The sequence below is a fragment of the Nannospalax galili genome, unplaced genomic scaffold (genome assembly GCF_000622305.1).
Source record: "Nannospalax galili isolate Female #2095 unplaced genomic scaffold, S.galili_v1.0 scaffold613, whole genome shotgun sequence".
NCBI lineage: Eukaryota > Metazoa > Chordata > Mammalia > Rodentia > Spalacidae > Nannospalax > Nannospalax galili.
In genome coordinates this window covers 1293723-1306996 of record NW_008332065.1, presented here as the reverse complement: position 1 = coordinate 1306996, position 13274 = coordinate 1293723, and the positions used below count along the sequence as shown (strand labels likewise).

Below are 13274 nucleotides of genomic sequence, written 5' to 3'. Positions count from 1 at the left end.
AACTGTACTTTCTCATGTTTGTCTTCTGGAGCTCTTCCTTCCCATTCCTCATCCTTTGCTCAGGGCTGATGGGCCTAATTAATGGATCTGTTTTAAATGCTTTTGAAAGCCTCAGGCAAGGAAGTTCCAAGGGGAGAAAGTGGCCAGCCCTGAGCCAGTTCTTCAGGACAGCCAGGCAGGTCAAAACACAATATAGTTCTGGAGAATGCGAGACTTCTCTGGTACCAACAGTTATATCAAGGATACAGGCTGCCAAGTTCATAGAGCCAGGTTAGGGAGGCTGGGGATGGTGGTGGAGCTTTAATACCCTGACACTCAGAACTCAGCAATTTCTGTCAAGTGATTAATTTTGCTTTCCCATAAATTGGACCCCAAATTTAGTAAAATAAAAACTTCACAATGCTTTATATTGAAACTATCTTTGAGATTTCCCTTTGGAAAAAATCATATATTTTACTATTTTTTTAATCAGTAAAGACAATTTATAGCAATACTATAACAGCAAATGTTGTAAGGAACACATAACTTCCAAGATTCAGCAAATGTCATTTACCGCAATATGGTTACGACCCCAAGACAGCCTGCTTGTAGCTCTACACTGAATGGTGTATTTCAGAACTAAATTAAGAAGCTAAGATGTAGATGAGTCAGATAAATCACTGGCTAAGTTGAGTTAGACCTTGAAGATGATGTAATCAAACGTTTTGCTTTACGAAGGAGAGTGAAGAGCAGAGATGACACAAGGTTACTCATATCCTCAGTCTTGGATCTTGGTCAACACTCCATTTTCCAACCTGGAGAAGCCCAGGGCTACCATTTCATTGGGCTTAATGTGTAACTGGGCCAAATGCATTCGTTGACTGGATCCCATGGTAAATGTGTTAAAAGCAGAATTACAAGGTGCTATATTATTGTTGCAAAATTCAGAGACACTGTGCATTGCCTTTAATCTGTCTTTAAATACTGGAGTCCTAGGATCATAAAGCTCGTATTAGGAGTAATTAGTTAAAAATGGTTACTGAAAACTATTTTGTTGTGGCTGCTTTTTCTAAGTATACAGAATGCATACCATACCAGCATATTTTAGAAAGAAAAATACCTGGAAATTATGTTTTCTTCAACACAGAAACTTGTCTTACACCACACCATTTAAATACAACTTAGGGAAAATGATTATTACTAGCACAAATTAATCCTCATGTTTAGGTTAAATTTTAAAAGCATTATACATTCATATCTAATATTCTTCATCCTAAAATTGGCAAGGTATGTATATGCCAATCTAAACAAATTTATAGGAAAATACTGAGGTTTGTTTTGATATGGGGGTCTCAGGTCGCCCAACTTGGTTTTGATCTGTATATACGTGTGTGTGTGTGTGTGTGTGTGTGTGTGTGTGTGTGTGTGTGTGTGCATCTTTTTGAAACAGGGTCTTGCTGTAGCCCCAGCTGGCCTGGAACTCATTACATAGACTACACTGGCCTCCATCTCAGAGATTCACCTCCATTTGCCTGTGGAATGCTGGGATTAAATGCATGCACCACCATGCCAAGCTGGGATATAGGAAGATTTAAAATCTGCACAAATGCTTAATGAAATGTCATGTTCTAGAAAGAAGTTATTTATGCTAAATGTTCCCTTGACATACAGCCCTTATAAAAACATCTGCATATTGGGGCTAGAGAGATGGCTCAATGGCTGCTCTTGCAGAGGACTTGAATTCAGTTCCCAAGCATTCACATGGTGGCTAAGAGCTATCCGTTATTCCAGTTCCAGGGGAATCTAATGCCCCCTTCTGGCCTCTGCAGGGATTGCAAGCACAGGTGTGCTTATAAACATGCAGACAAAACACTCATTACACACAAAGTTTAAAAACAATTTTTTAAAAAACCTGAATACTTATCACCCAGTACAGTAACTTACATGTAATAGGCCAATAAAAATGTTCTAAATAGACACAAGAGAGGCAAATTAATCTTTATTTTTAACCTTCAGTCACTTTGGAATTACATCAGGTGCTCAAAATCTTTGATAGTAATCTTAACATTTTGAAAATAGACAGGACACTGGAACCTCTAATGAACCAGTATTTACAGAATGGCTTCTATCACATAATTGCTTTGGTAAACTGCCTACTAAAAGTATGTATCAAGTGCTTTATGTGGACCAAAAACAAAGCAAACAACAAAAAGCAAGAAATCACGAGGCTCTACAAAATAGCTTAGAAAAACAAGTTTTCTATTTATTTAAAAATAAGTTTATAGTTACTACATTGCAGGGACAGGAATTCTTACACATACATTCTAGTTTGTATAAAAGGATTCAAAGAATTATGCATCAAAACTAACATAGAAAGTGTCCACGTAACAGTAAAGAAAGGTCCAATCAATATGTACAAAAAGAAAGGGCACTGCTATCGTGGCGAGAGACTGCTGTTTATAACATGATACTCCAGGTCTAGTAGGGATCAAACAAAAACATCAATAAAGCTAAATAACTTTTAAAACTCTGTGTTACTTATTACATACAACAGATTTGCTTGTGTTTAACATTGCTTTCTGTACAAAATAAACATAATTTTAATTTGAAATGTGTCAGTTTCGACTTTAACCCTCTAGGTTAGTTACTTTTTAAAAAGTGAGCTATGTTCTACACATGTCTAAATATCCCAGAACAGGATTTAATAGTTTTCTTAGACTTTATAAGACCTGTCTTCTTGCATTTTCAATATGGTCCAAAAATGTAACATGGTGTCTTATTTTTCAGTCTATCCTTGTGACAAATCAACACGCACATCTTTAAAAGCCAGCCGCATGTGTGCACCTGCTTCATAAGTGCGTGTACTATAATACAATCTCAAACCTATTCTTAGTTCCTTGAATGTAGAAACTCATCCATATACTACTATGTATTTGGTTTGTGCCATATATTTAATTTCCTGATAATTTTATCTGCATTACAAAAAGTATTTCAAAACAGAGCTATTGAAATAATATATATACATATATATATGTACATACACATGTGTATATATATGTATTTATAGCTCAGACATTCTACTCACTGTAGTGTGTACACAGGTCATCTCCAGAGTGCTCAAAGTGGTACTTACAGTCTTCTGACTCGATCTGACCTCCTTCTGGGTACTGAACATAGTTCAAAATGACTTTCCACTTAGAGCACTTTGATAAGTATGATTAAATTAAGAGTAAGATAGTTTCTTAGTAATGCATTATTAATTTTAGTTCAAGTCACTTGGAAATGAGGGGCGTTAAGGGGAAGTGTAATGATAGAAACAAAAGGTGCATTTTTTCCAATTTTAATATGAAGATAAATTCTCATCTAATCAATCTATTATTGTTAGAAATATCTTCTAGGTAAACTGGGAGTAATGCATTGACGACAAAAGCAGTCTTCCTATTGTACTATACAAGTTTTAAAATACTACACTCCCTGCATATAAGATGAACATTTCTTTTCACTCAATAATATCTTGGTCCTTTTCAACCTATTCAAAAACAAATTTCAGGTGAACAGAACATTAAAAATGAATTTGTTTTCTTTAGAGAGGAAACTGAAAATCAAAGTTTTCAGTTTACATTTATGGGACATGTATGGACACCTACCCATGTAAATGGAATGTCAAAATTAAACACTGTTAACTGAAACCGATTTATATATTAAAAATAGTATTTTATAACATGTAAATATTGCTAACATCACAAAGGGTAAAAATATTATTTGGTTAATCTCAACTCTAGCTAAGGCTGGTTGTTTCAACATGTGGCATGAGGATGTTTGTTTCTGTTCTTTTAAAATTCATCTCCAAGTGAAACTAAATTCAGTTAGTCTCATATTTCAGATGTAGCCTAATCAAACTCACAAATACTCCATAGTTATTTTAATTCTAATTACAGTTAAGACAGTTTTGTAGTTATCGACCTGTCTTTAAAATCACAGTGAAGCTGTACAATAAAGACAATGAAAAGAAGACCAATAAATTTTCAGTTCATCTTTATACACAGAAGAGACTAGAAAAGGAAAGACTGCTCTAGAGAAGAGGGCAAGGGAAGTGTTAAGAAGCTAAACAGCTACTTCCACAGGCTGATAGGCTGTGGTTAGCTGACCCTTTATGAGTTACTCAGCAACTTTATATTTTCTATTAACCTGGGGCTTGAGATGTTGGACAGAGTAAGAGAATATTATGGCTGAGTATTAGAAATACATATTGATTTCTTTTTTGATGTTGTTGCTGTTGCTTTTTGAGACAGGGTCTTATGTAATCCCTAGTCTTAGATCTGTTTTGCAACTAAAGCCTGCTTCTGTCTCCCAAAGGCTGGGGTATGTACCACCATGCACAACTTGAAAACTGATTTCTATATTCTATGCATGTAACCAATTTTCTTTTTGAATCCTTCAGTAAACTTGAGATTTTTCTTATCGGTTGCCTAAGTGCCAACAATTCCTTCTGGCCTATAAAAAGTACATATATAATGTCACTGTCTCGAAGAAGAGTTCTTTCCAAGTGGCAACAACAAACCCAAAATACGATGAATTAAATTTCTTAATTCAACTTTTGCAACTAAATTATAAAAATATAAAATCTACACCTGGTATTAATAAATTTTTAAGTGTTTCAGTTACAAATAATCCGATCCAAGTAATTTTGCTTTACTAAGAAACCAGTGTCTGAAAATGCCCAAATATGGTCAAAAATATACAGTGTCTTACAAGAGAAATAACATATTTCATCATTTATAGGAAAGATGGGAAATACTTATTCACTGCTCAAGAGTTGGAACTATCTGTGCACCATTCTAGAGGTATTCTACACCAAGACTGTCCATGCTTCGTTTTTCTAAACACACTTTAAAACTATACATGTTTTATAAAAATGGATTTTAGTCTTATTTTCCTAACACAATGCAGATAACACCAGGAAATTATGTATTTCAAATAGATCGCCTTCAAAAGCAACTAATTAATGACTTAAATTTCAGCATACTATCATTTTCAATAATGGTGGAATTGACTCATATTTCTATACAACCAAGTCATCCATTTCTGCATTATGAAGTTAATTACTGAATTTTAATTATATAGTTCAATATATTTGTTAGAAAAAAATAAATGTACAAAAAACCTGAAAAATTTGAAATTATTTTTCAACTGTAAAATCACAGCAATCCAGTTAAGATCTGGAAATGGTTTACTGAATGTCACAGGATTTCTGTACAAATTTAGCTACAAACAATCTAAAAAGTTCAAATGCATCACTTTTCATTCTTCTTCAAGACAGTTAAATGACAGTTAACGTTTATCCTTATCAGAAACAAGGAAATAAATATATAATGGAGTTTTATTTCTGGATTTTCTTTTTCTCTATCAGGGTTCATGCCGATATATATTTTCCCATCTTTTCTTTTTAAAAATGTAGTATCTGAAAATGTTGGTTACATTTTTGTACCATATCAGTCCTCAGAAAATACTACATTCTTTAAACTTTAAAAAAAAAAATGAGTAATTTTAAACAATAGAAATGCCATTTATGTTGGTTTTCAAGGTATAAAATAACTAATGTACCATAAACAAATAAATAACTGCTTTCCTTTTCCATAGCAGTACATATAGTAATACATTCTCCTAAGTCATATAGTTATCATTTACAATAGACAACTTAATTTTACTAATGATGCAAAAAATAATAGAATACAAGGCACAATCATTAAATGGGAGCTTTTCTTTAGGGTGTATATTGACATACCAGCATGATAAGGATACCGTAAAAAGTGCAGAAAAACACAATGTGCAATGAGACCACTGTATAAAACATGATTGCATAAAAAGTGATTTGGCCTATTTTAACCTTTAATAATTGAAAATAACTAATCTCTCCCTTAAAATTAAACTATAAAGTATGACATTTTAAAATTATTTTTATTCTACCACTATCTAAAAAATCCTGAAAAAAGAATTTATACCTGGGTAATAGTAAGTATGTGTTTGTATATATATTCAATTATACCCATTTATCAATATATACACACACAGACATGTTTCTTTGTAAGTCATCTTAGCTTATCAGATATGTCTAAAGTTTAGAAATGACATTAATCCAGATCAAGCACATATCAAATCCCATACTTTTTTCCTGTAGTCTCCTTGAATCCTTAACCACTTAAAACATTTTTCTCTAAGATATCTCTGTCAAAAGGACCCCACCAGTGCATTATTTCCAAAGTACCAAAAAAAAAAAAAAGATACATCTCAGCATAGCTCTGTAATAACTTGTTCTTTAGAATATATAGCTTTTCTGATACTGAAAAGTGTATGCTGTCCCAACAATCAAAAACAGGCTTTCCACTGCACTGATTCTCAGTCTTTGGCACAATAAACAGAGACTGGGTGACTTATGTAAGAATCAAGGTCTGAAAAATTAGACAGTCAAATGTTTTCCAATGTGGATATGTCTCCTTTTCATCAATACATTTTCTCCTAAATTTGGCAGACATGGAGTAAAACAAAAGCTTCCTCTAAATATTCTGTAGACGAACATTCTATAACTAAATTAACACTTTTCAGGATTATCAAATGGTGGGAACTTTAAAATTTTCTTTAGAGGAAACATTTCTCAATTGGCTGCTACTCTGTAACATGTCTTCTTAAGGGCATGACTTCTGTGTCAATAAAAAGTACCTACTTGGTCAAAAGTAACTCATTTTAACACAAAACGATTTTTCATTAGGAAAACCATGCTTCAGAGTGTAGCAGAATTGTTTCTTCCACAAATCAGGACTTACAGGTCCTCAATTTCAAATAGTGAATGAAATAAATGTGGAAATGCATAATCTACCTAAGGGGAATAAATAGCAAACATTTAAAATATATATATGTATATATATTTTTTTCATTCAAAGAAATGAAGTATCTTCTACATTTTTTTTTTCTTTTTTGCAAGTCAAATTGTTAACATTCCCTAATCCGTTATAGCAGCAAGGGAAGCAGAAGCCGTGCTCTACTAACTCCTTAACTGTACCTGCTTTTAGACATCCTTTTTGGTTCAAGTTACCAACCAATTAAATTAGCTTTTGCTTTTTCAGTCAACTTCCGGACTCGTCCTCTACTAGAAGTTCCAAAAGTCAAAGAGGTGTCTTCGAACAACAGCTGCCTTTGTTCTTCTTCAGAGTCATCCTCATTGTAGAAAGCTGTCCTTCGACCTTGGTTTCTAGTTCTCATATGAGGTTCAGAGCCTTTGAGCTCTTCAAATTCTTCTTCTTCATCTATAGGGTCATCTGTTTTTTTCCGGTTACTTCTCCTTAACACTTTAACATCTGTAGGAACTATGAGATCTGAATCCAGTTTTTGTGTTTTCATCTTCCTTTTGGGTTTTCTGCCTCCACGACTCTTTTTCTGTAACAAATCCTCCTTAACAATATTAGTTTCAGAAAGAAAGTTGCATGTTGAAGACGGAACCACATCAGCTCTGAGGGGATGCATGTTATTTTGCTCTGAATTTTCTTGCTTTGCACATTGTAGCTTTTTGGGCTTTCTACCTCTTTTCTTGTGTATAACTTCACCACTATTGGTATTAACTTCTACCTTAGGTTTCCTTCCAGGACCCCTCTTCACAAGTTTTGATGGCTGTCCTCCATGGCCATTTACTTGAATGGTTTCTGGTATAAGAACATTGTTCTTACAATCTCCTGAAAGAGAACAACATCACAATATACATAACTATTTAAAAAAAAAAAAAATCAGCCCTCAATAGTACATGCCCATACAATGACATAATCAGAAATGTTTTCTATGAAAATGAGAAAAAAACTGACAAAGAAATTTTTTTTATTTTTAGTGTATGAGTGAACTGTCTGCATTATGTAGGTGTACTTGTGTCATGCCATGCCCATAGAGGTCAGAAGAGGACGTCAGACCCCCGGAATTGGAGTTTAGATAGTTATTAGCTGCCACATGGATGTCTAGGGATTGAACCTGGGTCTTCTGAAAGAGGAGCCAGTGCTCTTAACTGCTGAGCCATCTCTCTAGACCCAGAATTGACAAATTTCTGCAGCGACTACCTGGAGAAAGATTCCTTTTACTTTTAAATTTGTGTGTATGTGTGTTTGTGTGCTCGTGCATGATGTGTATGTGTGGGTGTTATGTATCATGTTGTGAACATGGTCAAAGGAAGCCAACTTTGGGGAGTCAGTTCTCTAACTCCACCCTTACATGTGTTCTGGGCGTGGAACTCAAGACTGCCTGACTTGCATATGCAAGTGCCTTTACCCACTTGACTCATCTTGCCACCAATTCATTAAAATGATTCTTAGAGGCTGGAAAGATAGCTCAGCGGTTAGGAACACTGGCTGTTCTTCAAGAAGACCTGGGTTCAAATCCCAGCACCCACATGGCAGCTAACAACTGTCCGTAACTCCAGTTCCAGGGGATCCGATAGCCTCTTCTGTCCTCCACGGGCATTGCATGACATGGGTGCACTTACCGATATGCAGGCATAACACTCATACCAAAAAATAAAAATAATAAAAAATATTTAAAAAAAGATTCTTAATGAAAATAGTAATAACCTCATGAGAGAAATAAAACTTATGAGCAAATTAAAGATCTAAGTTAATGCTATAATTGATGATAGCAGAGATTAGGAAAAAAATCCAATTTCTACTGCTGTTATTACACATTCTAATGCACAAAAAACTTGTTTGAATCATTCATGTTCATTTGCAGTTTTACTACAACAAAGAATTTCATTGCTTAATTCACTAAACACAGGATGTTTCTGTATTACTAAATCCAAGGAGTTAAGTCATAGAAAAATAATTTTAGTATATACTAGGTTTATGACCTTTTAGTTTGGTCATCTCAGTAAATAAGTACATTAACCGTCTCTTCCTCTTAATCACTTATTTGCTCAATGAGAATAGGTATGAGACAATAAAGGCTGGATAAATTCTAGCTCTCATTTCATCTCCTTTGAATGTGACCCTAATGACTTCTATGTTTCCAGGGAAGAGTCTAGAACCTAAATGTCTCTTTACATTTCCTGGACATACAAAAACCCTTCCTCCCATGTAAGATATTTTGGAGTATATCTGCTGAAATAATTTATAACTGTTATTCTCCAAAACCCTGCCAGTAAAGTGCTTGCTGCACAAGCATAAAGACTTGAGTTTGGATCCCCAGAGCCCACCTCAAAAGTTAGTGCTGTGGTGCATATCTATAACCTTAAATGCTGGAGGAGGAGAGCCAGCCAGAACCCTAGAGCTCACTGGGCAGTCAACCCAGCCGCTGTGAACTACAAATTCAGTGAAAGACCCTGGGTCGCATAACATAAGGCGCAAAGTGATTGAGAAAAATGTTCAGCATCAACTTCTGGTCTCCGTGTGTGTGTGTGTGTGTGTGTGTACCTGAAAGCATCAGCCCCCTACAAAACACATACACACACACACACCCCCAATTGAATAGCGGTTATTCTTCACATGCTTTTTCAAATAATCCATTATCTTTATGTAATTCAATGGCAAATGATAATTAGTAATCATACAATATTGACACTATATAAATCAGTGTGGATCACTATTATCATGGTTAAAAATCTCACTGCAATGAACTCCATGATAAAAGACCATTATGCTTCATTAACCCCCCCCCCCCAAAAAACAGTGAAGACCAAATTCTAAAATACACAACATATATCAGGATGAATAATGCTTCTGTGGTTAGAAAAGAAAAAAAAAATGCCATGACCCTTTCTGATTAAAGGACAAAAAGACCATAGATGCACTGCCACTAAGGCCTTTTTGGTTCCTGCTAAAAAGAGATGGAAGCCCGCCTTTAGAATGTTTGCTGGGAGTATGAACTGCACTTTGTAAATATGAAGAAAAAAAACGGGCAAGATATTCACCAAAAGTCAGAGCAAAGAGCCAAGGGAAAAATGAAAACCCCCCAAAATGTGTTTCTTAGATTAGTTGTTCTACAACAGGGAGGGAGGAGAGGGAACAGGAAAATGACGATGCTCTTAAGGTCTGTATGGCTCTTGCTTTACATGATGGCTATGGACAAAGATTCCAAATACTTATTCAACATACCACTACAAAATTAAAATTTCCCTTAAAATCGGAAGGTTTAGACTCCATGAATGCCTTTAAAATGTGAACATGCCTACATATGTCTTTCTAGGAAGATGACTAATTTTCATCACCTTTCAAAGCAATAAACATTCATACTCTCTTTCTCTAAAAAAGTAAAAAATCAATATAGTTTTCTTAAAAAAGAATTTAGCAATTAAAAGAACAAACCTTAAAAACCACCTACTTTGAGTACTGGGAAGGTGGCTCAGTAGTGCAGTGCTGGCTATTATATGCAAGGCACTGACTGGGCTGGATGCCCAGCACTGAAAAAAAAAGAGCAAAACAAACTACTGATCTGGACTAATGTTTTCCAATAACTTAGCTAACCAAATTAGATTACTGACCATATGAATATTAGTTATTCAACTAGGAAACAGAATTCACAGTTGAATTTCCATTAAAATACTGAAACAGCAAACATTTTACAATATTGATCAGTGTTGAAATAATATTTTAGACATGAGATGGTAGTAAATATATTATTGAAATAAATTTTATCTAGTCTTAGATGTCAATGAAAAATGTTACTTACGTCCATTATATTTTCATTGGAAAGCTGTGGTCTTAACTGCAGTAGTTAATTCTGTTTTTAATATTTATAATAAATCTTAATGAACTAAATATAATGTTTTTATATCAAATTGGCACAACAGAGTATAATCCAAAATAATTGTTATGAGATAGGAACATCTCTACCATATGCTAAAAACAGTTTACTACATATACTTGCAAGGATTCAGGATTTACAGAAGCATGGCCAATATACTACTAAAAATTCTGCACTAATTCATAAAGGAAATAGATACTAAAAAGCAGAACATTCAGATCCTCTTGGCTCCTAGAGAAACCTCACTCCCCCTCACTGCCAGGTAGGCCCCATTCCTCCTGACAACACTGGCCTACCAACTTCACACCTGGCTTCACAGGGATCTCAAGCCCCGAGCCTCTGGTTGACCAGAGCTAACTCAAAGTAGGACATCTAGGTATGGAGAGCCACACCAGGAGGCAGGGGAGGAGGGGACCAATAAGTGAGTACACTGACCCTTGGATAATAACTGTCACCGCAAATAATAGCAGACTCTCTAAAGAAGATTAGAGGTACAACCTATAGCCCTCAAAACCAGTCACACAGAAGAAACCAATGTGTCAACTCTCTTAGGACCAAGTTTGGTCATCCCTAAACACTGTACATGCCTCCACTGTAAGAAAAAAAGTGATGTGAACAAAAAGAGTCGATCACAAACTACTTCAGATGTGTAAATCCCAGTGCGGAAACAGAAATGACAAGAAAAAGCCACAACCTGCTCCCCCTTCCAATCCCATAGTAATGATCCCCAACAAGAATGACTTGGAACAATTCCAGACAAAGAATTCAAAAGAATGATTATAATGGTGTTCAAACAACTCACAGAAGATATGAATATACTCCAAGAGAACAAAAAACAAAGAACTGAATGAAATGAAAAAGTCAATCCAAGATATGAAAACAGAATTCAATTCAGTAAGAAATAGAATAGCTTGGGCTGGAGAGATGGCTCTGCGGTTAAGAACACTGGTTGTTCTTGCAGAAGACCCAGGTTTGAAACCCAGCACCCACATGGCAGCTAACAACTGTCCGTAACTCCAGTCCATGGGGATCCGACAGCCTCTTCTGACCTCCGCGGGCATTGCACAACACGGGTGCACTTACCTACATGCATACACATTAAAAAAAAGAAAGAAAGAAAAAGAAATAGAATAGCTAAAGAAAACCCAAATTGAAATGATGCTAGAAACGAAAAACTGAGCAAGCCAAATAATAACCTGTTGTATTTGGCTCAACCAAAAAATGGATCGTGTGGAAAATAGACTGTCTGGGTGAAAAGACAAAGTTGAAGAACTGGATCGTTCAGTAAAGGTCCCGATAAATAAAAACAAACAGAAAGAGAGAGAAGAGAATGTGGGAGAGTTCTGGAATACTGTAAAAAGACCTAGCATTCACAGTATGAGCACAGAATAAAAAGAAGAATACCATAACCAAAGGTAGAGAATATCCGGATCAGACTGGTACAAAAAAGAAACTCCCCATAAAGTATATTTAAGATTCTTAAAACACAGAATAAAGAAAGGGTATGGAAAGCTGAAAGAGACAAGGGTCAAGTCACTTATAAAGTCAGGCCCATCAGAACAACACTTGATTATTTGACAGATCTTAAAGTCAGAAGGGCTTAGAAAGATAAATTCAAAATTCTGAAAGATCACAACTATCAACCCAGACTATTATACCCAGCAGAACTATCATAATTTGAAAGACAGAACAAAACTTTCCATGATAAAAAGATTAAGGAATTTATGACCACCAAGACAGCTCTATAGAGGCTACTGAATGAAAAGGAATACTTTGGACTGAAGAGAAGGATAAATTCTCTCAAGTGGCCACAAAAGAAAAAGAAACAATACCAAGACAGTTAATAAAAAGAGGTCAAAGAAAATGCCACAAAAATTAACAAAATGACAGAAATCAAAATCCCAGCACAGATGGTCAAATGACCCCTGAAGCTCCATCTTTGGCAAAGAAGCTATGGGTAGTTGTTGCCTGCTCAAAGGGAAAGTCATTCTTCTTCAGGGATCTGGCTTCAAAATAGGTTGCCAATGCCCCAGTCGATGAACACAGTCATGTGTATATGGGCAGCACTAACTGGACTCAAGACTTACTAATAACAACCAAAGGAAAATAATAAAAAAGGAAGCCGAAGTTTAGAGGGAGATGGGGTAGAGGGGACTAGTGGGAGTTGTAAGACGGCAGTGATAGGCGGCATGATCGAAATACATTATATAAACAGAAGAAAATTTCAACAAATAAAAATTACTTTTTAAAAAAGAAATGCAACATATTTATGATCAACCATTTGCTTATTAAACCACCAGATGATAAGTGTAGGTGACTAAAACCTGAAGAATTAAAAACAAAGCTCAGATTGTTTTTTTAGGATTAGAGACATTAAAAATAATGTTTTGTCAACAGTCTAAGTTTCTACAAGAGATAGTGAATATGGTATTCTAACAACAAAGAGTGCTTCATTCTGTCTAAAGAATCCAGGAGGATTTCTGGGGATGGTATTAAGACTTGAAAGGTAACAGTTCATTAAACTA

At 35.2% G+C, this 13274-nt stretch overlaps 1 protein-coding gene across 3 annotated transcripts in view; it reads right to left on the bottom strand.

Moving 5' to 3' along the window:
* Positions 1 to 2217: 2217 nt before the first annotated feature.
* The window catches only part of Phip (pleckstrin homology domain interacting protein), a 154632-nt gene continuing 143575 nt past the window's right edge, over positions 2218 to 13274 (bottom strand). For all 3 annotated transcript variants that reach the window (XM_008827171.3, XM_017796638.2, XM_029560662.1), the window contains one exon: positions 2218 to 7703. In XM_008827171.3, coding sequence (XP_008825393.1) covers positions 7066 to 7703 — 638 coding nt within the window. In that variant the 3' untranslated portion in view covers positions 2218 to 7065. The remainder of the gene's footprint in view (positions 7704 to 13274) is intronic.